This window comes from Varroa jacobsoni, unplaced genomic scaffold (genome assembly GCF_002532875.2).
Source record: "Varroa jacobsoni isolate VJ856 unplaced genomic scaffold, vjacob_1.0 scaffold_812, whole genome shotgun sequence".
Taxonomy (NCBI): Eukaryota; Metazoa; Arthropoda; class Arachnida; order Mesostigmata; family Varroidae; genus Varroa; species Varroa jacobsoni.
This window is the reverse complement of record NW_019213714.1, coordinates 107,473-134,822: the sequence shown is the minus strand read 5'-3', so window position 1 is coordinate 134,822 and position 27,350 is coordinate 107,473. Positions and strand designations below refer to the sequence as shown.

General features: G+C 36.6%; 2 protein-coding genes across 7 annotated transcripts; one reads left to right on the top strand and one right to left on the bottom strand.

The window, feature by feature from the left end:
• Positions 1–586: 586 nt before the first annotated feature.
• O-fut1 (O-fucosyltransferase 1) lies at positions 587–6,303 on the bottom strand. 5 transcript variants are annotated; one of them, XM_022839570.2, is made up of 6 exons: positions 6,246–6,303; positions 5,245–5,538; positions 4,783–5,045; positions 4,172–4,332; positions 3,148–3,332; positions 587–1,760 (listed from the first exon to the last, which is right to left on the bottom strand). In XM_022839570.2, the coding sequence occupies exons 2-6, from the start codon at positions 5,536–5,538 to the stop codon at positions 1,449–1,451; spliced, it is 1,215 nt and encodes a 404-aa protein (XP_022695305.1). In that variant the 5' UTR covers positions 6,246–6,303; the 3' UTR covers positions 587–1,448. The 5 variants fall into 5 exon arrangements, with proteins under 5 accessions (XP_022695305.1, XP_022695304.1, XP_022695302.1 ...); XM_022839569.2 differs by having other exon boundaries at positions 6,234–6,288; XM_022839567.2 differs by having other exon boundaries at positions 6,071–6,285.
• Positions 6,304–6,558: 255 nt separating this feature from the next.
• MCPH1 (Microcephalin) lies at positions 6,559–24,666 on the top strand. Of its 2 annotated transcripts, none has more exons than XM_022839564.2 (17): positions 6,559–6,835; positions 8,115–8,182; positions 8,639–9,034; positions 9,777–9,886; positions 10,022–10,193; positions 11,215–11,396; positions 11,736–11,825; positions 12,039–12,221; positions 14,068–14,161; positions 18,132–18,223; positions 18,680–19,061; positions 19,280–19,743; positions 21,114–21,518; positions 21,804–21,905; positions 23,152–23,367; positions 24,134–24,230; positions 24,364–24,666. In XM_022839564.2, the coding sequence occupies exons 1-17, from the start codon at positions 6,816–6,818 to the stop codon at positions 24,411–24,413; spliced, it is 3,123 nt and encodes a 1,040-aa protein (XP_022695299.1). In that variant the 5' UTR covers positions 6,559–6,815; the 3' UTR covers positions 24,414–24,666. The 2 variants fall into 2 exon arrangements, with proteins under 2 accessions (XP_022695299.1, XP_022695301.1); XM_022839566.2 differs by lacking the exon at positions 18,680–19,061 and adding an exon at positions 18,490–18,571 and having other exon boundaries at positions 6,586–6,835.
• Positions 24,667–27,350: the final 2,684 nt, after the last annotated feature.

Below are 27,350 nucleotides of genomic sequence, written 5' to 3'. Positions count from 1 at the left end.
CATAAGACGATGGGAAGCACGCATATCAAGTCCTGCAAATCTCTACAATCTTCATGTAATAAACATTACCGCATACACAATAAAACCCGTAGTAATCTAATGCAATTATCGATAAATATTTTTCTTAGGTACTCAGGGGTATAACTTTGAATGCTTGTTATCAGTCGTTTACTAATAATAAGCTTCTCATTCGAATGAGTTCGAAAATTATTACTAACAGAGAGCGCAGCTAGCAACTTCCGTACTAATGTCCAGAGAAAGTCACGAGTCGAAAGTTGTGAGATACTTTAAAGCGAAGCTTGTGCAAGAAGAGAAACCTTTAAATCATCGTATTCTCTCTCGTAGTGTATATATGTTTCTAGTACAGCAATAAAACATTACATTTGTACCGACCAACGGTAAGGGGCGCTGCTCAAAGTGTCGCCAATGATACATATGTGAATTATTACATTTCTGCCTAATATGAACCTAATTGTACATTTTAACACAGATAATCTAAATATCAGCATATCAGCGAACAACCTGAGCAGCAAATACAAAAGTACTTTCTAAGAAAATGGTTTTTCTGACCATGAGGCACTTGTCATTTTAGCTGTCGACATTGACCTGTTATACATTTATTGTATGTTTGGCACAATTTACGATCAAGAACATATGTACATATTATGATAATATAATATTAGTTAGTAATATTATTTCCTTTGTAATAATAGTGTATAGTAGTACTTGTAATTATGACTAAACACAGTAAGCAAATGGAGTTTTACAGAAAACTTAGAAGCTTCTCAGTTCAAAGTGCATAGTACTTTCGTTACTATATCACTATAGGTAGAAATGGACACTAATAAGAGAAATTTACCACCATAGATAACCAAATTATATGCCGTTATTTAAGAAATCTAAAGAATTGACTTATTCTTAAAAAAAGAAACTCCACAAGCGTGGAAGGCGTGTCCTTGCGTGAATTGGTTTTAGACACCTTACGATTAACATGAACTTTCTAATTCACATTAGTTGTAATAATATCAAGAGACAGTTAAACTGGGCCAAAGGTTCTTGGTCTGATAAAGCACTAGCGCTCTAATAATTGGCTTTATAGATGGTCACGTGTGGTGGGTTTCATAATACATAATACAATAAAAATTCAGAATTCCCTCAACAATCTAAGCATAAGTAATAAAATGTCTGCATATGTACAAAGTCTTTGTACATCTGACTTTTCGTGTATTAAATCGGCTTTGATTTAACCCTAGCCTCATTTGTAAACGCTATATTTGCATATTTTCCACATTATAGAAAATGAATAGAAATTTTTACCGATATGTACTACACAACACGAAAAAGTGTGTACCACAAGTAGACTGATTCATCTCATTTTTTTAACAAAAAAATCCTCCATTGGGCATGTAATCTCCGAATGATTTGGTCCCTTATCGATGTTCGCGATATTAAAGTTCGTCTCGTCTCCCAACCGATTCATTTGTTCGTGAGCCTTCGATTCCTAGTCCCCAGAACAAAGTAGGTAGGCTTTCGATGTCGCGATGTCTTTTTACGAAAGCCGAAAATGATGAGAAACAGTTTCCAATAAAAATGTTTGCACGCGAAAGGATGGCTAGGTCTACCAAAGGTCGATTCCGTGGTAGACGAGCAACCATGATGTTATCTTTTTGCAAAACAAATTTGAGTTCAGGTAACAAATGATCGTGGTCTGATGCTACAAACACCCACCGAGCTCCTAATTTACGAACGGCTTCCTCCACCTGTATCACAAGGTAAAATTAAAGATGTGCATATTTCATTCATATTTTATCCATACTAACGGCACATCAATTCATCTTGAGATTACGGCTAACTATATATCTAAAAGGATCTTTGACGATACACATCTTACTTTCGTGTCTTATTTTCCGCGTAGAATGAGTCATGCTTTTCCTAATCCTAATGATAACCCAACTAATTATCAAAAAGTTTCTTCCGTTCGTAAATAATAATATGTATGCTCAAAAATTAATAGAACACCATTCAAGTCAATAAAAAAATATGGCTTTATATTTGCCTACTGTTTTTGTTATAACTGCTGCTTTTTGCAAAAAAACGGACATGTTGTGTGAACACATTTACTCTTAAGAGATATGTATATTCAAATAGGACACCTAAACTGAGATCTTTTCTCATGCTTTGCTTCTAACAGACAAGAAATATGTCAACTAAGTTTTTTTTTATATGTGCAAGAGGTGGCATTCCAGACGGTCTTCAATCCGATTATAGTTTTCTGAACTACTCACTAATCATTTCCTTTGTTAATCCGGATAACTTTTGGTAGTAACCCTGTGTCAAGCGACACTGATCGGTTTTAACTCGTCGGCGAGATACGCTACATATAAAAAATTCCAGCGGAATTTAACATTGGGCTGATAGTAAGCCGATCCCCAAATATGCAAAGGCTTACAACAGTTGAAAGGTGCGAAAAGCCGCAAAAAATTTCAAAAAGAAAAATGGCTGTAGATCATCTAGAGTAGCTCATTAATAGCTAATATTTTCCTCTCTAAAACAGCCTATAATTTCCTTATCAAAACTAGTTTTTAAGCCCTTGAAATTTAAAATCTATGTAGGGTTTTCTGGTTTGCTTCGCGGAAATTTTCCTCGGGTTTTTAGGAAGCCGCATAAAAGGTGACAATAATATAGACCGTCGATTTCGGGTAGGAAATTAAGTTTCTAATCATGGTAAGAGGTTCGTCCCGTGCGAAAAGATTGGGTAATAGCTCATTTACACTTAAATTGCAAAACGGCGTATTGTTCTTTGCGGTAGCGAGTTCTCCATTTTGTTCTATAAAGAAGAGGCTTTATTTTAGTATTACGCCAAGAACGGCGGATGGACGTATACCTGTTACGACAAATAGCCTTTCAAAGTTTTTTCAATTCAAGTGCCGTTCTCTGCATATATATGGAGTCAACATAGGCACCTTACGGAGGAAATCTAGGATATCATAGAACTTGAATGTCTTTAAAGGATGATTGTTTTCATATGAAAATTTATAACCGCATCGACATAACATCTGTCAAGTTTGCAAAATAGATTATTATATGTTCTTTTGATAATATAATCGCCATCATCACTATCATGTTGAACTACATTCAGTGTTTTACCTGAAAGACTACGTCCTGCTTGCTTGGTAAACACATTTTTCTTCTGTCGTCCAGTGGTGGATTAAAGATTTCCCCTCTGTAACCAAAACACTGGGGACCAGCAAACAGTAGTGGCGCGTCCTTAATCAGGTCACATGCGTTACGCCAGTCTGCTCCATTGCGCAAATGAATTCCCACAAACGGACCTTTAAGCCATTTAATACAGTCTAGCCTAAGTTAAACTATATTGTTATTAAATTATAATGGATAGCTCTAAACTACAGAAATACGCATAGTCAACTCGAAACACTTCGTTAGATTCTTATACCAGTGGTATCCTTCAATAACGATCTTGACCTGTTATTTCACTTGACTATTTAGATAAACAGAACATATTTAATCGGTACCACCTGCGGAACAATAACTAAAAATAAAACCCACTGAGCAGTTAAATAGCCTCAAAGAATTCTCAGTGCTACATATAGATATTACTAAAGGTTTAATTCATATTGAGCTATTATAAGCGCCAATATCGGTTTAATATTGCACTCTCAGAGTATTTCAGCGAATGAGAATATCGTAACACAATCAACAGATAAATCAATCAACCAGCAAATGAGTAGACTAGATGTCACAAAGGTTGTATTAACCGATACCCGTTGTAAACTAAAATATTTGAAAGAAGAAGCAAAGGAGCAAAATATAAATTATTTGTTATCAACATATTTTAAGGATACCACCTTTCTCTTAACAAACAAGTTAAGCCATAAGGACTTGATTATAAAAAAAAACATAGCTGCTAACTCCTTAAGGTGCCGTTAACTGTTAGTGATGCAAAATGTCAATGATTCGCCAATAATTTCCTTTGCACAAGAAAATCCTAAAAACTCCTAAAAGATACACATGAATTTCTGTTCCAACTTCTCGTCTTGCGCCTTCAAGTATATAGAGATGTTAATGTCTCTCTTTCAGCGAATTATTGCGAGTATTTAGGCTAATAGTTACCACAAAGGCGTATTACGGGTAAAAAAACTCAATTGAGCACCTGCGTAATTTTCACGAATGTAGTAAATGAAATTGTTCGCTTCTTCCACAATATTGTCTGCAAATTCGAGGTAGCCCTGTAAATGACGGTTGTGCTCCTGTACGGGAAATGCTGCAGGTGCCCCAGTAAATGCAAGGACTCGATACTGAGTAGGGGGATATCTGAAACAGTAGAAAAAATAAAAATAAAGAATCCAAACCACTATATGGAAAGAACTAAGACACCTTTATGACAATTATAATAAGCTTACTTTTAGGCATTGCTTGTTAAACTAGTGAGCCTTACCTTATGGGTTTGAGGCTAAATCTAATTGCTTTATTTTACTGAGTACACAGCGAAGTTTTATACTGATGCCGTCAAAAGAGGTATCAATCAGAATGATGCGCTTGTCCTTGTTCTTTGTTATACCAAAAAATCTGTTTAAGCCAGATAGGTTTTTGCTTGCTTTTTAAGCTTTTCATAACGTTTGTAATGTAAACTTTTTGCTCTTTTTTCTTACTTTAGAATCGGCATACACTTGCTCTTGCTAAAAAGAAGATACGTTTATAGATAATTGTTGAGTGCAAATATAAAGGACATAATTATTAATATGGTGTTATGTGGTATTCTACCTCTCTTGCCACTGGGCGATAACATCGTGGTTAGAGATATCGTAATGCAGTGGTCCATATGTTTCTGAGGCTACAAAGTCAACCCCAAGTGAATCCCAAAAGGGGCCAAATGGGTTTCCCTGTTTAGCAGCACAGTCGCCGTTATTGTTTCGTGAACGGTAACAAAAAGAAATACGATTAGCTGGAGGCCACAAGTCAGCTGCTAGAAATTCCATGAAAGTTTCGATAGGCAAGACTCGATGGAATGCCTCCAAAGCTTCAACCTGCGCAGAGAGAAATAAATAATTGGTAACTGTGAAAATATCTACAATCCTATATTGCAGTTAGATATTTTGGAAATATGCGATCACCACACGTGTCTCATTCGTCTTAAATTGTGAGTTTTTAATATTATAACAAATAAAATATTATAAGTGCATATAAAATGAAGTACAATCATACCTAACTGAGCTACATTGGTACCTTGAAATAAGTTTTGAATGGAACTTGGATGGAACGTAGCTCTCCGGTGCGGTATTCAACCCATGGCGGCAATAAAAGAGTTCGATTAAGAGCCTTCGCGAATGATAAAGAGCCAAGAAACTGATCTGCCTGGTTTCCAAAGCGACCCATACATGGGCAGAATGCTACATAGCCAGAAGGATCGGGTGTAGGCTGTGTCGTGCTTGACGTAAGAACGGTTGGTAATTGTGACAAAGCTAAAAGAAACCAGGTGACCCAAATGGCACTGCAGTTCTGCATAGCTGGATTAATCATCTGTAATAGTAAATATTCGAATTATTCGAACGAGAATAAAAGTCGCTGAAACTTAGGGGGCTCAAATTCACGAAATAGTATTAGAGGTCTGGTGTACTACGAATATGTATATAGAGAAAGTGTACTAAATAATATAATATGTGTATAGAATGTCTATTCTTACATACGAAATAACTGATGTCTAGTAAAGATGAAGAGAGCGTTATTCTATTTCTAAGAATCTAGAAAGGCTTTTCCTGCATCAAGCAAACACAAAGTTGCTTTAAGGCTGTTTGAGGTGCCGAGTATTCTCGCGTGGCAGGTAGTTCAATAAGTTCATAGTTTCAACTGTCCTAAATAGGTAATAGCACGAAAAAGAAAAGCATGTAAAATGCCTGTTTACGCTAACTCACGGAGAATATTTACACCAAAAAGTCCTATTGCCAGAAATCGAAAAGAGGACTTCAACTATAATAACGGTAGTCAATATTTTCTGTCGCACCACAGCCAGTGATGCGTTCCCCATGATTGCACTAGATATTCAATTAAAAACCTTTTTTTGTTCCAACATCATGATGATGCAACAACACTGGGTGCGCCGCCACTTAAAGGTTTAAGATAAAAGCACAACAAGTGTACCTAGTGCATATGAGAATAGGAAACGTTTATATTGCGTTATAGGGTTTTTTCATGTCAAAAGCCAAGCGAAAATGTACTTCGGATCTAACAAGTCTACTGCCCGGGGCCGGCGCGTAATCATCGTCAACCGTCAACAATAAACAAAATGCAGAGGTCTTCATTAATGCGTTGAAGCAGACGATAATCATAAAATCTGCTAGGAAAATAAACGCGGGTTTATTGTAGCAGACGAGAGGCGCCTAAAGCGTCTATATAACTTAAATTTATCATCATTTGATAAAACACACCATCGCCAAACGTTCCCAATAGTAATATCGTACAAGTATATTAGAGTTTGTTGGGCTTCAACTTCCTGGAGATTTCGATTTATTATCCATATTCATTAATGCGACCCTCGTTCCGCTAATCAGCTGGGCCTGAAAAAGGCCATTCTTCATGTTGAAACCAAAACAGCGTTGGATTTGCCGGACTTTGCTTACGTCTTGTTGGCGCCTTATCGAATTGGTTACATTTGTTTAAGTGTTTGTGCGAATTGAATGATGCGACATAGGTCTAAATGATTGATGTGGTGGGGCTAGCTAACCTACACGGTTAATTGTGCCAGACTAATGATGATCTAATATCTTGAAACCGGAGCTTAAATAAATCTATGGCCAGAAATGATCAACGAATCATACAGGTAACTGAATATTCTTTATGCTTATTGCTATTGGGTAGATGTTCGCAACCTTTATATATATATATATATATATATATATATATACATGTTGACTATTGTTGCATAATCAATTAGCGGCTCAATGTAATCAAATTAACTACAAGTTATAGTGTAATAAGAGTATATAATAAATGACTTAAATAATAAAGGTAAGAACAATTCATCGGTAAAGTCGATTGGTTTACTACAAATTACGTGCTTAGTCGTTATAGCGCTTCTTTTTATTATAGTTTTAAAGTGTCAGAGTTATAGCAAGAGGGCTTCAGCTATGATTATTAACGGATAGAATTCATATTCACTGCATGCAAGTTATGTTTCTGTGCTGTTTTACAGTCTACAATTATTAGAGGAGTACTGCTATTTGCCACGGTGTATTTTTTTAAGAAATTAATGAAGTGGTTAGGTAGTCTGTTATATGATTGATTAATTTTTCACTTCATTGTTTTTACACTTTTGCATCTGCGTATTTTGTTCTGTTTACTCACATTATACGATTTCTCTAGTAACTTGGCCAACTCTTAACTTTACAGTTTGTGTCTTTTGTGTGTAGGTGATAAATTTTAGTTTCCTTACGACAAGTAATCTGATGACTATATAGCTCCATGGTTTTGTAATCGACAAGATACTTCGGAGGTCACTTTAGACTTCCGCAAAGTAATATATTTATAATGCGAGAATGTCCATGGGAGAGCGTTCACCCTTACTCACGGCTTATACCTTTTCTACACTTTTCTAGTCGCTACCACCATTAAGACCTACGTTTCATAGACACAACTTACGGGAGATTGCCACTCTTTTCCTAGACTGTTTCATTTAAAGGGCTCCCTAATCGACCTGCTTTAACAACAATTTGTAAGTTTTCGTTTCCACTAAAAGAACCAGTCTGGAGGTATCATATGGATGGTTTCATAGAGGCGTTTTTATATATTCCACTACAAACGAGGATACGTAGGGATGTTTTGTGATTATAGTTTAGAAAACGCCTATTTTTATCAACAATTTACATCACCCACATAAAACATAGGAATATACGTAAATTAAAGTTAGAATAATCTTTAATTTATCTCTTCTACCACTGAGTCAACGCGTTGAAAATAGACACAGAAACTGAAATATGAAGCACATTTTAGAGCTACCGAAAACTAATATCACTACAAAAAATGTATTAAAGATTTATCAAAGAGTGGGGTAAAGCTGCTTACTTGTTCAGGTGCATTATTAATTCTGTATGTCTTTTTAGGTGCGGTTCTAACAACGAATTACAAGATTCCTCGCTTGTGGAAGCTTCCTTTTCTTTTCCATCCGCAGGTAATTATCATTGTTTACTTGAGTTCACAACTTTTACACACAATATTTCACACCTGGAATTATTTAGCACCTATAAAAAATATAGCTATGTCAAAGAACATTTAAGGCAAACATAAGCACGGACAGACTGCATACCTTCATAAGAGCTATTTCATTATTTAGTTAAAGAGAAATTATTTGCTCATAGTTCATTTTAAGTTTCAGAAATATTATTTATAGTTTGTTGTTTGGAAATAGCTTTTACCTGTGGAAATCAGTGTATTTTTGTTTCGAGGACAACATATGATTTTCTTATTTATACCTTCTTTGATGCTGCATCTCTTAGACAGATTAGACTTCGACTAAAAAGAAAGTCTTACTGCTGTAATTCCTTTCATACTTCGATGGATTTTTACATTAAAGATACAATAATTTCAAGTTCTGTGTCAATTCTTTTTTGCGTTTTTATTTTTCAAGCGCGTTGTGCGGATTGCGGTGAACTTCGTGCTCTTCGTCTGCCTGCCTTAAAGCCAGTTTGCTTGCGCTCTGTCGATCAATTTTCACACGCGGGATCCAATCAAACATACAATAAGGGCCAGCCGTTAACCTTTTCCAGTCAGAACAACGCAAGCTTTTCCCCGTCCACTCCACTTTATAGAAGGTCCCAGCGGTTGAAGGATAGGTCGCTATCAACCATGGAAGTTGCCCGGGCAGTTGAAGAGGATCTACCTTCATATTACGAACATTTATCAATCAGTCTGTTGGTGCCTGAATCGCCCGAAGAAGCTCCTAGTCCTAACTGTCGTCGAAAACCTTTGAGCCCAGCATTGCCCCTACCGGATCACATGGCACCTATTGGAGAATTTCTCGACAGTTTGTACCTATTTTCAGATAGAATATTAAGCGGACATAGTCTTTTGACAGAGATATAGTTTGTAAACTTCTTGTTATCGGAAGGACACATGTGTGTCTGAGAAACGAGGAACTGACCAAAACAAAAACAAAACGTGTTTGACTCAAAATGAGATATTTAATGTAACTCGTGGTAATAGACAATGTATGGGCTGCTATCAGCTTGTGTACCGTAAAGTACGGTATTTCTATGAGGTCATATTATTTTGAGTTACACTAAGCAACTTGTTTCGGACAACTGGATATTGAATCAGATAGATTATTTCAAACGTCCCTTGCGTTATTTCTCGACAAGGAGCTTTCCCCGTAATCACCCTGTTTAAGGCGTACGTAGGTTCATCCTTAGCTATATTATCAGTGACTGTGTTTTTTGGAAAATAACTTTTTACATACCATTATTAAGTTTTTTTTTCTAATAATAAAGTGCCGGAAAAGGTTAATATATCTACATATATATATACACATATAATATTTTATATATAAAATATTAGATGTGTGGAAATATTTTAAAAAACTCAATCCAGAGACGAAGAGAGGGATATTAAAGGTCTGGTAAAGCCCTTATAAGAACGTCCTGCTAACCACAATCATATTCTGTAATGTAGACTATGATTTTTATTCTATTTTGGCCTGCGGCTTTGTACTATCATATGAGTCAGTCATGAAAAATGTTTTCACTTATACATAGATATCCTAAAATCAGGTGTTACCGCATATGTGGAGGTTCGCACTAACCTCGGAGACCATTCAGGGTCTCTGGCAGCTCTCCTTTATCGCATGGGTGCTTCTATCGCTGCAAGTCTAAACCCATCGGTACGTATATTTTAACAGTAGCAATAACAATAGGCTGAGAAAACCAGATATTAATAACATAATGTCATATATTACAATTGCTTGTATTGCGAATATATCATTAAACTGAGACTAAAGTAAATAACTACTTTGCAGGTAACCCATGCCGTTTTATCAAACGCGCGACCCGCAACGATGAAACGAGCTGCCTCACTTGGCATTCGGATGGTTGCTGCTCGCTGGGCGATGTCATGTATGGATGAGCTACGGAAAGTCGAAGAAGATCAGTGGCCAGTAGTCACTCAGGCTACGCAGGATGAACAGCGACGTTAGGACTTTTTCGTATTGCCTTTGATATGTTTCGTGTTTTTATGTAACGCTATGTATAGTGCGCTAACTGAAGTGCGTGCGAAACATCATAGTACTTTTGACAAGTCGTTAGATTACATAATCTATATGTAGAAATATCGCTCGTTTTTCCTCCTCCTGAAAGCGATATTGTTTGATGCAGAACCCTAGGTACAAAAATATGCTGAAGGCTTTGCGGTGTATGAAAGGCGGCTTGAAGTATGAAAGTTGCCCCTCTAAAGCTCTACAACGAAATGTGTTCTTCATTTGTAGTGAATCTGATTACAGTAATCTAGTAACTGTTTATCGTAAAAGTTTTTCGATGGCTATATTCCAAAGCTCTTCCCTTGCTCATTTTCTCTTCATTGACCGTGAGAAACAACAAAGCATGGCGAACCGTTTATCACTTTCATTTATTGTAAGTATTTTTATGAAATCTCCTCGAAAATTTTAGACATATTTCGGAAAGTGTAGGAATTTTGTTGAGTCTTTATTCTCATACGTACATACTACTGTAAATCATATACGTATAGTACTTTGGAATGTAGGCATACGTTATATGTTAAGGTAAGAGTAGTGTGATGTTATCCGACAACGTTTACATCAGCAGACCCCCAGATTATTGATCAATATTCCACAGCACAGGCGTCCAAAGTATCGGCAAGCCACTCCAGCGTTGTTATTTGAATAGCTAGATGGTAAACCGCATGCGCACACGTGCACTATGTCCTAAAGCGACGTAAACGGCACATCCCGAGGCAACTGTTTTATATTTTCGAAATTTACCACAAATTGAGCAATAGCTTGCCTACAATGATCAATCATTTTTGTCAAGTGTGAGAGAGGTCTTGAATGCAAAACTTCTATGGTAGATAGATTTTCGATTCGACATCAACATTAAACAGCAAAGGAGAGTCGAAGAGAGTTCGAAGCTTTGTGTTCATGGGAAGCGTGCAAGAACTTAAGAAGTGATTATCGTCTTATTTTATTATTTGATATAGGTATTCGCCAATATCGTTATCAAACCAATTCGCTTAGGGATCAACCATCACCAGTGTCTATTAGCAATTTAGCTCGGCTATCTAAACAGCGGCGCCGCACCATTGGAGGAACACCCAGTAATAATTCAACTACCAGCAGAGGTTTATTAAAATCGACTCTACCGCGAAAAAGTCTCAGGCGGGTGAGTATAATAGGACCTCATGCTTTTTACTGGTTTATTGAAATGTTGGATTAAAGAAATGTATTCACTTATCAATTTATAAATTATCTATTTGAATTTCTATGCATAAAGGAAAGCCTCTATAAATTAATAAGGCTCTTGATCTGATATTGGTTTATTATATGATGAAATTGTTTTCCGTAAGGAGTAACTGTTTGAGAAATTTTTTGTACATGAATAAATATTCGAAATTCAAGGTAGTGACAGCCCGCAATTTTGTCCCCGTCACTACAGCGTAGGTATCCCAATTTACAGATTGCACGGCCTTTGTCTTAACCAGGGTTCTGTCTTTACTGCCAGATGCTGTTCGAAAATGTCAACGCTGATCACAATAATGTCGATTCAGATATCAGCGACGGAAGTTATGAAGAGTCAGAACGAGGGAGTGAGGTACCTGCAATAAGCTGAGCTTTAATATATTAAGGTGTCTTAAAACAGCCTGTCTGAACAACGACAAAAATTATTTTTAACTCAGGAGACATCCGAACGCACTTTGCTCTTCTCTTATACCCCAATCTTGCCAATGTTACGTATAGTATTTTCATGATCTAATACACAGTGATCACATAGTTTTGTCTTTAAATCCAATTTTAACGTCTTTAGGTCACAGTGGAGATTCCCGAGACTCAAACAGGGCTGTTATCGCAGGTACACGGTGTTAACGTGTGGGTGCCTGAAACGGAATCTTTACTGTGTTCCGCTAATAGATGTGAACATCATTTTAAAGACTCTGAAGACATTGAAATACTAGAAACCCAGCTGGAATCTTCCAACAGTAAACAAAAGGTAAAACAAAAATGAATAATGATTTTTACAATTTGACAAATAAACTTGCGAGCGTCGCCCTGTACTTTCTTGCTTTTGCTTTAGCACGCAACTTAAAGTATAGGATACATTCTCCATTGCAATTATAACCTGCTGAGCTTTTGTAGTTATTTCATCAACCTGTTTTAATATAAACGTATTTGGTTTACGTTGTATCTAGCTTAGCTTTAGACTTTAATTGGATTCCACGTTTCCAGTTATCAGGTTGAATTTTTTTTGAGATTTTGCAGGATCAATTGCGTTATCCCGTAGCAATTGTCGCGTTACAGTAGAATTTACGTCATTATTACGTCGCCTCAATGCTCTCACCAAACTGACACAGTCTCCCTACTATTCTCTTCAATTGGCAACTACATCACTGTTATCCTTTGGTAGTAACCCCGTTGAAATATACCATGAGTTGCACCATCAGGCCCCGTTACCCTATTACAATTGCCATCAATTTGTCTTAATATTCATTCATTCATGCTATAGCCAAACTAACATAAACTATTGCGTGATTGTATACCGTCTAATTGCATTTCTCTCGAGCCCCGGTCATATCAACTGTTACAACATTAGAACTGTTCAGTTACGATAATTATATTTATTCGATCCCTTGACGCTTGGTGCAGTTGTTCTCTTGTGGCATACTGTATGTATCCTACTACTTAAAACAGTGGAGCTCGACATCAGAAGGGTTAATATAAACCCATAGTATGTAAAGTAAACCTCTAGTTGTGCACGCGGCGTTAACTGAGATCTTACCCAACGCAGACCGCGTTACTGCACTAGAGTTATTGCCATTCTACCATTGGACCCTGCTCCACGCATCCCGTTATGTCATCAGCGATGACTCTTGCGGTCATTTCATAAACCTTTTGCTCAATTATAAGCCGACACCTTTACAGCGATCCAATTTTAGTTCTTTTAAGACTCTGTTGCATACATCCAATAATCATTTTGTACTATTTCTACATATACATATTTCAGCAGTAATTAGTTACCCTGCTGGAATAAATGCTTCAGTAATGTCGTGACTATGGTGTAATTAATGCATCGCATGTATCCTGCTATACAGAACGTCAAAATTTTCAATAGAAACTCGAAAAAATTGTTGTCCAACTGTACATGTGAGGTTAACCTTAGACCATGGATGTGAGTGTTAGGTCCTACCCCGCCCATATCCCGTACCTACGGATATTCCCGTTCTTCTAATATAATTAAATTTACCGCCAAGAAAATCCAGTCTACGAATATGAGCCATATATACATATATATATATATATATCGAGATTGTTTATATTTCGTCACCTACCTTGGAGCTTAATTAAACTTGCAGCATGCCTTTTTGACACAATTCCCACAGAAAAAATATTCCGAGAGCCAGGCAGTACGGAAAGTTGTAAACACACAATTTTACCGTTAAATTGTGTGTTTACGACTGTTAAAAAAAATTAAATAGAAAAAAATTATCTCAAAATTGTACTCGTTTCATAGAGCGTAAAAATAAACGACATTTTATAATCAAACTCGTTCTTTTTTTCAGATTATTGTAATTATATACATATATATATGTTTTTTTTGTCAAATTAAAATTATACAAATTCTCAAAAAGTTGTCGAGCACATCGTTAAAAAAAAAAGTCAACCTGGTTAGGATTACACTTTATGGGGGAAAGACACATCCCGCGAAAATAATAAAGCGCGATCTTTTTCGCACTCGCAAAGAACGAAATAATGTAGGTGCTATTGAGAGCTTACGTTTCTATAAAAGGAATTGCGGCTATAATTTATACTAATAGTACGTTTGTTTTCAATAATAACAGGCAATGGTAACGTTTGACGTTCCTGGTGAGCCTTTAACATCTTGCGATTCTACAGTCACTGTAACATCGAATCGAAGGGCGAGTGCTGCTCAAGGTATGAGGTTAATTAGTATTACGAGCCTCTTGTAATGTATGGAATTGTCGACCGGCTGTTTCGCTCGGCGCCAGATTCCTACCGGTAACATCGCCAATTTGGGAGGTTCAAAAATGTTGATTTACCGTACAGTCTTAGTGAAACTTCCATATTGAACTATTTCAGTACAGATTTTTTGTCTACTGAGCTCCTAATGGTTCGTCTCGCAGTTACTATGCTAGCGTGACCGTCAAAATGATGCCAAGATATTTCGCCTTGTTGTGTTTGAGTGTATTATTAAAACTATTTTATTATACCGCTAAAAAAAAACTATCGAAAAACTATTACGAATTTTCACAAGTCGTATATATTCTGCTATACGTTTTAAAGCTGTACAAGTATACGTTTTAGATCATCTAGCATGCCTAGTACACTTAGTAGTAGATTTGTGAGTGAGCTTTTACCATGTGCACATAACTTTCCCATTGGCAAGCCTAGTGATGTTTAACACCGTGAAATGTCCTCCTAGATTGAAAGGAATTGTATATATAACCATGTCAAGTACGTAAAAAACGTGAATGAAATGTATAGGTACAGAACACAAGCGCACTTTACCCGATAAAAAACCCGTGTCAGTCTGATTTGGTAGTATTTCACCTAACATAATATCCTAACCATTAATGAGTGAAGTCAAATATGCATGTATAAATACATTTATACAATTGTAATATAGTTATTTATTTTTTAGTCGCCTATATTATATAGGAGGCTGAATGATTTTGGAAAAGACACGTGCTTCGGCCGGATTCAAAATATATATTATGTTTTTTATGTTAGCTAGCTAAATAAGCAATTGATTGGATCGTTTGGCGTTAGTCGATGTCGCTCAAGTGCTGCCCAAAAAAGGTTAGACTGAATAAGGAGTTTTGGATAAACTGGTTTTCTATGCACGTACAATCAGTTAGTTATTATTGGCAATGTGGATGACGCGATTGAAGATTATGACCGTCGGTAGTCACTGCTGTTATCACTCGTGGATTCCGAAACAGCCTCACCTAGATTACTGGGTGGCCTTTGATGACGTGCGCATTTGACAGTTACATTAACCGTACTTGAGTTGAACCTTTAATGGCCTGAATTGAGGCAGAGGAGGTTTACACCAAACAAATAGTTAGCTTTTGTTAATCGTTGAATGGTATCGTTGTCTCTCAGTTTAGCTCTAGTTTTAGTAAGTACCTGTAGTAGTAGTAGAAATTGCGCGATTTCAACAACTAATAGGTATAGTTTATGTATAGGGAGTAGATCTCAAAACTGAACCCTGCGGGCTCAATATCTATAATTTTGACTACAGCAAGTCTTATTGGGGCCTTGTATTATTTGTTCCTTATTAACCAGATCTGAGTCGCTGAGTCGTATATCCAAGCCGAAAGAAGGTGTTTCGTTGATTAGTTGTTTTCTGTTAACACTAAACGCGTTTTTCAGATCTGAAAACCACAGCTGATTTTTTTGCGTTTTCCGCTGCTAAGTCGAAGAAGTCCTCAACTGCTACCGTTACGTCACCCATCTTTCAACCCATCCTAAGCTCGTATGGGTTTTGTTAGTAATCTTGGTCTTCTCTAGAGAATAAGATTTACTGTAAATTTAAAATTTTGTCCAGCAGTATGCCAATGACAGAAGGCATTGCTATCTGTAAAAAGTCGGTTGCCAAAAGTCAGATGTTCACCTTTGCTGATAGACGTAATTATGCTTTTTTAAATGCTTCGGGGAAATGCCTTGCTTAAAAAAGTTGATACAGATGTAAAAAAAAAATAAGTAAAGAGCTCATGGTTTCGTTATAGTTCATTTCGGTATCTCATTGGAGCCTGCTGCTAAAAAATTTTTGAGTTTATGCATAGATCAAGTCAAATCGTGGCTCCAAACCTTGTCCCCACGCAATTTGTAAAAAGCTCTGTATTATTCACGCAATATTTTCGCCGACAATAACAAAAGGCATATTTATGAGGCCGGACCTTTGTTTTATTGGTAGCTGAGCATTACCAATTTGGAGAACGTTAATTTTACTTTTGGCGATTTGTTTTTCTTTCTAACTCACTGTGTAGCATAGTACGTTGTTTCTTTGAATTGTTTCCACATGTCAAATTGTTGCCCTGGTTGAACGCTGTTGCCTCATTGATTTTATCATCAACTGTTTCCTACTGAAGTGTATCCTTGAACATTGATGTGTTAGGCTAGATTGGCGAAGAATCAGTTTTTTTAGGCCGATTGCTTGACTGGATTGTGCTATCTAAAATAAAAGCAAGATTATTCATGCATATACAGATAAATTATACTAATAAAATTCAATCTAAAAGTGGTCACAGTGTATACAAATATGAGTTTCTATGAAGCCAGCTATTCTTTTGGCTTTTAGCTCTCGTTTCCGTACTTCTAAGAGTCAACAGCTATTGCATAGTTTGGCCGCTCGTTTACTATAACTGTCGGATCCTCAATTATGCTCACGTTTGATCTGTCATTCTATTCAGATATTCATCAATATCTGTACTGTTATCCAGTATATTTCGGTTAATATCTTCCATAATCAATTCATTTAAGTTGTTCTTCTGAGTTCCACGTATATCTACCAAGCCCTCGGTAACAGAGTCAGAAGTTATTTGGCTTGGAAATCTTTCGAAAAACCTATAGTTTATTTCCAGTAGTTTGTCATCACTCAGTTTGACTAATGCTCACAGTCATTTGTTTATTTCGTTGCTTGAAACTTATAGCATGTGTATATTTTCTTTTACGTTACGTAACGCTATTCCGTCAGTTCCTTATTTTGTTTACAGCACGTCAGAAAACGAATGGTAACCTTTCATTCGTTATAGATATTCGCCATTCTTGCATGTTCCAAATCTCATATTAAATTCAACTTATTATCATTGTTTGATATGAATTAATTAAACGGACCACCAAGCAGCTTGTCGTGCAAGATTCAAAGCAAACTGATAGACATTTATTTGTTCATTTTGCAGGTATGTTTTTATTATTTTTATACTTAGCCGGATGAAGCTGTTATTGTAAAAATATAATATTTTTTTTTAATTCAAACTTCACTATTTGAAATCAGTTTTTTTTTTATACATACTCATATATAATAATATTTTAATCTCTTGCTTCCTAGATAATGGTGCTTTTTCATTTTTTATTTATTTATTATTATCGTATTATTTTAGCTCTGTTCTTTAGAGTGTTATTCTGATGCTTTCTGCGTGAACTGACAAAATTCCGGTCAAACTAGGATGTTTGTAGTGTAGTTTTCCGATTTATTGGTTTGATGTGCTATCACTTTTTTTTATATCGAATTTACTTAATTACGTTGACCTAATCTTCATGATGGCACGAAGTTCTTCACCAGACATTTCTTTACTTTGGAGTGTTTTTCCTGTCGCTGGATATTTAACTCCAAAAGAGTCACATTGTTTAATTTTTTATTTTCTTTTTTGATTCCTAAATATTGATCGGCCAGCTCTGATATACGGATATGCTGAGTGTCAAGCCTTCCCTGCAACCAATTTGACAGTGTGTATTAGTGAGTCAATAGTTTCACTTTCGTGTTCTTTTTTGGCGGATTTTTTTGCTGAGACTTTGAGGAATCAGATCAGCACTAGAGTCATTGTACCTAGAGTTTAATTTCTAAATTCCACATATAAAAAAGGACTTTTTTTGGCTTTTTTATGAACGAACGTGGCCTCATTATAGTTAGGATGGCTTTATTATAGCTGAGACTTTCGCTTCAAATTCACTTATTAGTTCTTTTCGAAATTTGGCAGGAAATAGAAAATTGGAAGAGTGATTTTATTTCTATATGTCACGTTACATATCTGCTATACTTCTGTTTTTACATTAATAGTAACAAAACGGTCATGCCAAATCAAAGGTCATGAATATTGAGATTATAGTGTAACATCTATAGTTTCGTTTGCTTTCTTTCGATTCACTTTTCTACTTTCAGGATTACCACCTCTTATACATAACGCAAAAAGTAACGAAGAGCAATTTGATACGCTTGAAGCTAGCTTTGAGGAACCTAACGTTACTGCTGAAGTAAGATATTTACCGATTTGTCATTTGTGCATCTTAGGAATACAAAGATAGTTGTATCTTAAAGCTAATGAAATGTTTGTCGTTGCTTTGAGGGAAACTCTTATTTATTACACACTATTTTCCAAGTGAAATATTTTGGAGAAACTAGTTCCATATGCTATAAGGAACCAAATTATAATTTCCTGTACATTTATTACGGGAAAAGGTGCACGAGTGTAGCAATAGACCTGCGCACTAATAACAACAATTATTTTGTTTCTACACAGTGGAAAAGTTGTCTTCCTTTTAAATTTAGATCTCTGATCGCCGACACCGACTTCACCCACGACCTCACCAAGATGTTTTCCGGTCAGAGTCTAAAAAATTATTTGTTTTCTCTTGTGAATATTGTTCTCTGTTGTGTGGCGTACTTGTATTGTGGATGTATGCATGTGTGTGAATGTTCCGTCTTGATAGGAAATTGCCGCCAGTAAGAGATCTACAGTAGTCGCGTCAGAGGCAAGCCAAGAAAATACCGATCATGATAACAGATGGACGATTCACGTTGACCGGAGTGGCCAACGGGACGAACCTAGACTTAGCATATTGGCCAGTGATGGGAACGATTTTCCAGACAGCATCTATAAAGATAAATCCAATTGGCTGTCCTTAGTACATGAAATGGAGCTCACACGTCCTCTAGGTATATGCGAACGTGTGCGAGACAGGGACTTCAATGGAACAATAGTAGAGCGCTTTACCGAGGCTGAAGTTTCGCAAGATACTTTAGGTTATCAAGAAATGATTCTTACACAACCTGTGTTACTCTCTAGATCTTCGTCATTGATCAAACATTCGGGTAGGTTACATAAAACTGGCCATATTTGTATACAGGATACACAGTATCTTATTAACAACAAGTAAAGTCACGAACATTATAAAAACTCAGCGGCATTGCGAGTATCTGTTTTCGTGTGTTCATTTTTGTCTACATGTTTGTCTAAAAAGATTACTCGTCTTTTAAATATTATGAAATATACAGTGTTTTTAAAAGCACTTTTTTTGTATGTTCTACAGGGGTCTCGATTGGCTCCGACAAGGACAGACTTCATTCAGAAGAAAATTCTTTTAGACTTGAGTTACCTTCGGACCTTTCGCAATCTCAAGGCCGAGCTTCCCATAGCGGAATCGAACGGGATCAACAAGTTATATCAACAGAAGGGTGCATAACTTTCGACTTGCAGGAAGAACTACATGAGCCTATCACTACTAACAATGATAAAGAAAACGTAAGTTCCTGGTCCGATCGAATTATACGCCGGATCGCTACAAAGGACGCATCTCTCGAGTGTTTTGCTGAAGATACACCTGCAGCTAGCGAAGAAATTGGTCTGCTCAACGATGATGAGATTAGGGGATACAGTATCAGAGCCAAAACTCTCCATCATAATGAAGTGAGCGGGATGAACGCGGGCCTAACTAGCAAGCAGTCATTGGTTCAAGTAACGGAAGACACTCATCAGCAAAGAAACGAGAAGCAGGTGAGTTACTCTCAATGAAATTTCTCTCTATTGTAACAGACTGTCTTTAATTTTATCTGTTCATAATAAATAAGTGTATTTTATATTGGCTTACTAAACGCCTGCGCGGTTATCCGCGATTCCCTTAGAAGCGCGGATTTGAGGATGAATGGTGATAGGAGCCGTCGTTCCCATTATCCTTCGGCGGCTAATACTACAGATGACAAGCATTCGTCGGGAACAACGTACAAACTTCCATTATGCCGCAAACCCGTTTTATCTTAAAAAAAATATTTGCTAGTCACTCGAGCGAGAGAGTCTGCTTTTTTAACCAGTTCTAATACAGCGTAAATATAAATCTACATGGAACGCATTTACGGATGCTTTTGAAAGTATTCTGGTGAAAAATGATACTTTAAACGACGAGACATCTCTTACCAAAGATTTCATGAGATATTTTACGTAGTGCCCAACTGCCATTATCACATATTATGTCGTGACTAAAAAGGAGGTTTCATTCTCGGATTTAGAGCTCTGAAATTTCTAGCGCATTTTGATTTAATGCTTTTCACTTTGATATAGTAGTAGCTACTTCTAAGAAAATTACTTAAAAAATTACAACGACATTTTACCAAGTAAGTTGGCTGGTCTCGGGTCTTTTTATACAGAGTGATCACCCACTTGGTTTTTACAATTACTTGAAAAAGTGTAAGACCATAAATTGCGGGAAAACTCGCGTTGTATCTGCTGGTGAATGATTCTCGTTTGTTCTGTGGAATCTGACAGAAAATTGCAATAGTAAAAAAGCGGGCCTAAAATGAGTAAATCTAGTGAATATTTGAATGTGTACTTTTACGGGTCTTTAGTTACGCATAGGAAATATTATCAACTTCCGCTAAAGTTTGATAGCCATACTTGGAGAAAACTAGCTTCAAAATAAAGTGCAAGTTGGTATAGAAATCTGGAAAATAGCAATAGTTAAGTATAACAAGATTGGCATCAACAACTAATAGGCTATGAGTTAAGTAACAGCTGATACTTTCACGTTTTTCCCTCAATGCGTTAGAGATTGAAGAAATATATTTCGTAATCATTTTTCAGATATTGAGTAGCTTTCCCTAGTTTCAGTTAACTTGGATGGACGACAGCTTCCGTTATACTCAAAAATGCTACGTTTAGAATTGGGAAATTAGGCCAGTATCTACACCTCATAAACCTTAAGTACCAATCCTACCGTGGGCTCGGTATTATTAGCCTTAAGTTAAAACCGGTCCTATGTTCGCATCACTATAAGCAGATTGCAAAAGAGAGTGGTATTAACTGTCTATAACATGCTATAAACAGGCCCTAATTTACGTGTTAATGTATACTACTTTTTTAATTTTGCACAGGAAAAATTAATTCATAACCGGAGGGACGATTCGAAATTTCTCAATTGTTCCGAAGCTATGTTACCAATACATGTTGATGGCCGACAGTGCTTCGTGGCGGGGACAGAATCAAATGACGACGAAAACAGTGGACAAGGTATACCTCCATCCAGATGCTCAGAAGATTTTCGAGTACCAAGTTCAGGACTAACCTCAGACTTATCAACGCCTCTTTCAACCCGAAAAGCTCGAATAAGTGGCGTCTTCTCGGATGACGAATCTCCGTGTATTGACACACGGCGCACCGTTGTTTTGACAGCAGTAAAGAACAAAGCCTCGTTAATCCACTCGCTTCTGCAACTAGCAAATAAAACGTTTAAACGAAGAACTGCAGGAGAAATTGGCCCACTAACGGTAGGCGAAGAGGTGCGTATTAGAGTAAAAATTTAAGGTTTTTTTTCTATTCGCAAACCTTGCCAAAAAATTCTATTCGTGACCAATAAAAAGTCGTTAGAGACTGTCGCAGCGTGGCCTATGTCCCGGGTGTACTACATACAGCGGGTAATGTCGGATCGATTCTTGCTATTGGGACATATCGAGCTGTTACGTTGGCTTTCAGTGTCTTCTGAAGAAGTTTAGATTAGCTAAGCACAACAAGTATCGACGTATAGGGAAAGGAGGTAATTAAGTTGAGTCTTAATTGTTTGTCAGGTAACAACTAAAACGGAAGTCGTCGTCCTGGGCAGACGAAGGCGAACCCTGTCTGTTCTACTGGGCATAGGCTGGGGTTGTTGGTTTGTCGACATTAGATGGGTAAGTTAGTATTTTAAGATGACTCAATGATTTAATTATTTCTCTAGACAGTATTCTTGAGATGCTAGTTCGTGTCCTTATATAAAAGTTAATGAAAAACGTTAAGGAAATAACAAAAAGCCCACGTGCAGCGATAGTGTGATTGTATGCTATGCTAAGTATAATAGTTACGACATATATCTGTCTAAACAATGTATGTCTAGCTATGATATGTATCGAAACAACAACAGACCTTGCTACAGATTTTTTCGTACGTTCTAGAAGTGTCACTTACGGTGACCGTATTTATTCAATGCAGCGACCATCCATTGTGAGTACGGCTTCAGTTTGGAGCCTAAATCGCTTACAACCTCGTCTCAAATTTTTCTTTTGCAGCTGTGATAACGAATTTTTTTTAATAGAATGAGTTAATGCTAGATTCTTGCCCAACAACGCACCATACATAGTAATCTAACGGGTTTAAATGTAGGCTATTCGGCAGCCATAAATGGTTATTCCAAAAAATGCTGATGTTATCAACCAGCCAGTTTTGCTATTATAAAATAGTATATCATCTTGGTAGCAGAATATATTATTTTCTATCAAACATTGTATCTATCCGTGGTCGCGTAACAGTTTGTGTAACATTCAGATAAACTTTTTTGGTGATACGATCGTTTTCCTGAAGAAGAATCGTGGCATGACGTCTCGTTTCCTTGGCAGTGCACTCAAAACCCGAGTCTTGTCTGGAAAATTCCTTTCGTTTACGATGCGTATATCCTCTGGATAATGAGCAAACCACCGCTCATTTCTGAGCTTGACTTTTGGATTGGAGATAACTTTTTGCGTCAGAAAAGAAAACACGAAGTCGATTTGCTGTTTTTTTTTAAAGATAATTAAGAAGCAAATCACATTAATCAAGTATCTTTGCTTCAGTCGCTTCAAAGACTAAGTAATACCTGCTCTTCGCTTGTATGTCGAAAGACTATTTTTGCCGTGGCTGCAAATTTATATATAGCCTTCTTAGGACACCTTCTTTTCCAGCTGTGCCAATTTTGAAAAATGCATTTAGCAAATCAGGTGAAACCATTCGAAAATATTCTGGATTCATTCAGGCCATTGGGTATATGTATGTCGGTAGCCATGCTTTCAATAAATACTATCTTTCAATAATCAATTACTACACTAATTTGCCTTTTTTTTTTCTAATGGCCCTCATTTAATGAATAATTTTTTTCGTCCTTCTTTTTTCTTTGAAATTTTGAAGGTAAGAGCATGCATACAGGAAGATCGTTGGCTAGATCCAGCTCCGTTTGAGATAACGGATTTTCTACCCCCAATGGTGATAAATCGAGCCTCAAAAAATGGCCACACACATGAAAGCAGGCCACTAGAAGGTGTCACTGTATTTATTTCACGGAAACGGCCGCTTAAGCCAACGGCAGAAAACCTTCAACGAATGGTGCTACAAGCTGCTGGAAAGGTATCAATAGAAATATTGTACCAGCATGTTGTTGCTCCTTTAATATTCCCTCATACTGAAGTATTACCAGGTTTATCAGTATTTATGAATTCTGACTTCACTAAGTTAGAATCCTCGACTCCAAATCTGAAAACAACATTCAACATATTTCGAAAAACATAACAAACAAAAAAAATTATTGCGAAATGGTGCGAAACATGTATTTAATAATTTAATGGTTTTTTTTTTCTTGGGCACCTTTTATTAAACGTGTGTAAGAGAATTGTTTGTCAAACAAGTCCACACCCATCGTCCAAAACATTTACGCATCACTTCAAACTAGAGGTGTTAAAAAAGTATTGCTTTTCCTTCTATCTAGATTGCTTGAAAGTCTCAAATCTCAGGTAATTTTAGCCGCGTCGGATCGGTGTTGTAATTTGAAAGCTGAGGTATGGTAATAGTAGACATGTTGTTATTGATAGGTGTAAACTTGAGACAGAGCGCTTTAAAAACGAGTGAAACATTCTGCGAAAATTCGCTATTTTACCATTCTGTTGCCATAAAGGCATAAAGTGGCTAGAAAAAAAAGGTGAATTTGCCGAAAAATTTGGGAAAAGCGAAAAAAATATTGTAAACAGGCATTATATACGCGCATTATCCTAAAAAAAAAAACATTCGCTGTCCCGGTGGCTTTTGTAAATAATCACACAGCTATATAGTTACATAACTCGCAGATCTGTTTGTTGGATCTTTTTTAGAGCGTTTTTTATTTCTACGACCGTTTCAGATTGTGTTCGATGTATGTCAAGCCGATGTGTACGTCGGCAGACGACGGCCAGCCAAAAAACTACGCTGCCCATCTGTCAATCCCTATTGGATAATCGGTCAGTATTTTTGTCTATATTTTGATGATTTTACAATAATAATGTTACTAATAATTATCATAATATAATAACTAACTGGATTAAAAGGGGTCTATTTAGTTTCACTCCTTCTAATGTGATCTTTATCTTTCAGAAACTGTTGCAACTGGATTTCGACAATGCGAACACAACTTTCTACTGTGATTATTTGTATATAAAAAAAAATGTTGAAGGAATCCATGAATAGAAGTAGTTCATTTGTTAAGGACGTTTCTCGATTAACCATATAGTGGAAAATTATACATAATAAACTAATGTGTATAATTTTTTACCATTTACTAGTCCTATATATTGCGATCTGAATTTGATGAATTATCGATTAGAGAAGAGAAGTGAACTTGGAAGTTTTCATTTTTCTGTAATAATAATAATAAATCGAAGAACAGTTTTTCAGATATTTGTTGAGCGCGGTTGTTTTGAACCTATTCAAGCAAAGCGTCATTGACGCGTACTGTCTCTTACAAAGTTAATGTATATAATGACAGATAATCTGTCACTCAGAGCTGACTTAGAACATGGTTCTGTCATAGATAAAATGTAAACGATGATCGATCTTCATTAAGAGGCTTTCAGAGCATGTCGGGTAAGATGAAAGTGAGGATGTATACGCCCAGTGTTGTAAACGGGCATATGCAATTAGACACTTATCTTATATAGATACTTATTTTAGAGACGTACGCCTAACGCGTGTTTATGAAAATCATTTAGTACATTTTCATAAATAAATCTATTAGGCATCGTGACTGTCGTATTATTGTACGATTTAAGTTTACGTTCATCGTATATTCATAATGGCCTTTGCCACGTCATGAGTAATAGAATTTTAATACAAAAATGTCCATACAAAGATAGGAGAGGTTTCGGTCCTTACTAAGCAAAAAAAGAAACTCATTTTCCATACAAGCCTTCCGTACGTTGAAAGTGATTGCCTATACAAAACGCTGGGTCCAGTCATAATCCTGAAATTTCTGAGAAACCCCATAGAGTAAACTTGAATTTTTTAATGACTGAGAATATTAACACAATGGTCCTTCAAAGGATTCTAACCGTACAAGTGTTTTAGACATGCGTAATCATGCGCTGACGAATCGGAATTGATTTGGAAACCCAAATGGATGAGGCATGGATTTTTAAAAAGCCTAAATGTAAACTGAAGAAAAAGTAGTTCAGAAACGGTAAACTAATTACTATCGCACACACATCTAATCTTGAATATCATTGGCAGGCATGGCGTGCTCCAGGCATCGACACAACAGAATGTAAATGTGTTACATAAGGGGAAACGAAACAATTCAAGACAAAGTTATCGATTCTGTAAAATCTAAAGATAAATTAAAAAGCCAGACTCCCAGTATTGAAGGGTGATACATAGCTATTGTTATATAGGGTAAGTTGGCGCCGAAAATAGAACCAGTGGTTTAATAGAGACAAATGCCTTAACCCGTTTTACAGCATTACATCTTGTTTACCTCCAATATATATATATATATATCCTTATCGCCCAAATTTCCTTAGTCTTCACTCTAACAAATAGGCAAAATCTGTCATCAGAGTGTCATAGTAATATTCACGAACTGCTGAACGCGCTATATGAACACTGGGTGATGAATTGAAGTGTGAAAATCCTGAAGAATCTATGATGCTGAAACGCCGCTATTTCAATATATTTAAACTACAAACTAATCCAAACATATTGAGTGTAAGTATGCTTTGTGCTTAGAACCTAATGAGCCTATAAACGGAATTATGCTACTTCCTGCTTCAGTCGACAGGTAGCTGACCCCGTCCCTACCTGTTGTCTACAGATAGATTTCGACAATAATAGCCCTGATATATAATTTTTCTCGGCTCTCGGCTATTTTCGTAAATAAATTGTCTAGGCCGGCTGGCTGTTTTTTGGATACATCTGAAATTATTTGCTTTGTTTAGCGGTCATTGAAACGACTTTTGTATTTGCAGAACCAATCAGTGGGGCGAAGTCGCCATTTTGGGCCATCTACCTCGATCTCAAAAAATAACTATGCCCTCTTTGTGTGTGTGTGTGTGTGGGTGGGTAGTAGACAGCGGTCATTGATTCGTAAGCATTTGTGATCACCTGAATTCATCCAATTGGCTCCCTCATAGCGCAGATGAAACTATCCTTTCTATTCAGTTTAAAGCTTGTAGAGAAATAACCATGTCTTTGTCTGAAAGTTAGATTCCCATATACGCAATACTCCAAGCAGTATTCGATATAGCAGTTGTGCTTCTGCTGTCGACATTTTTAAATGGCTGTTATGAATCTGTGAACTGAAGAAAAGTAAAAGAAGTGCTCATTCGTTTGCCAGCTGCAGAATAAACAATCTATACGCTTAACAAAATCGCCGTGACATAAAAGCTATTACAGTGTGTCAATATACCTTCGTCACGCGCCCGCAATGATGTGGGGGCGTTACAGAACGTCTAGTGGTTTATTTTATTCTAGTATTTCTTAATAACTATACTTGTAGAAGAGGATAACAACAATGACGAGCATATACTTTGTCAAACTGTTGGGTTAAATAAAGTAAAAAAATGATATAATAAGTGAGCTATTTGTGGCTGAGATCGACAGCTCGAATACACTAAAGAAAAGAAAAAAAAACAAAAAAAAAGCTGGAATCAAAAAATTCCCCAGCAAACGGAACTTGAAGACTTTGAGTACTCGTAATCAACTGGCGGAATTACGAATTGTTTTTAGTGCTAGTGCATAATCACACACGTCCATGAGCCCTTGAATCTTACTCATAGGTAGTACAGAGTCCACAGCGGTTTGTTAGGCATATTGTATCGATAAATGAGATGTAAATGTTAGTATATATAGCTCACTTAATATTCGTTATACTCGGTCATACAATAACAACTTTAATGCACCACGTTAGTTAAATCGGTAGTTTTATTAGGAAAATAAACATTCTTCGATTGTCAGTTAGGTGCTAGCTTTTGTCGTTTTATATACGTTCTATGTATAAAGATAAAAAGGCTGGGCAAGCAGTTTAACTTATTACATCAATATTTGGACTTCACTTGCCCAAGCATTCGCAGGCCTCATTCCGGGAAGAG

What these genes read in the sequence shown, in the direction of transcription:
- O-fut1 (XM_022839567.2), bottom strand. Translation starts at nt 6,091, where the DNA reads ATGATGTTGGAACAAAAAAAG. An exon ending in CATTCAAAACTTATTTCAAG is followed by an intron (nt 5,046 to 5,244) that starts GTACCAATGTAG and finishes CTCTCTGCGCAG; the next exon opens with GTTGAAGCTTTGGAGGCATT. An exon ending in ATCGCCCAGTGGCAAGAGAG is followed by an intron (nt 4,333 to 4,782) that starts GTAGAATACCAC and finishes CTACTGTTTCAG; the next exon opens with ATATCCCCCTACTCAGTATC.
- MCPH1 (XM_022839564.2), top strand. Translation starts at nt 6,816, where the DNA reads ATGATCAACGAATCATACAG. An exon ending in CTTTTCTTTTCCATCCGCAG is followed by an intron (nt 8,183 to 8,638) that starts GTAATTATCATT and finishes TTATTTTTCAAG; the next exon opens with CGCGTTGTGCGGATTGCGGT. An exon ending in TGCTACAAGCTGCTGGAAAG is followed by an intron (nt 23,368 to 24,133) that starts GTATCAATAGAA and finishes CGACCGTTTCAG; the next exon opens with ATTGTGTTCGATGTATGTCA.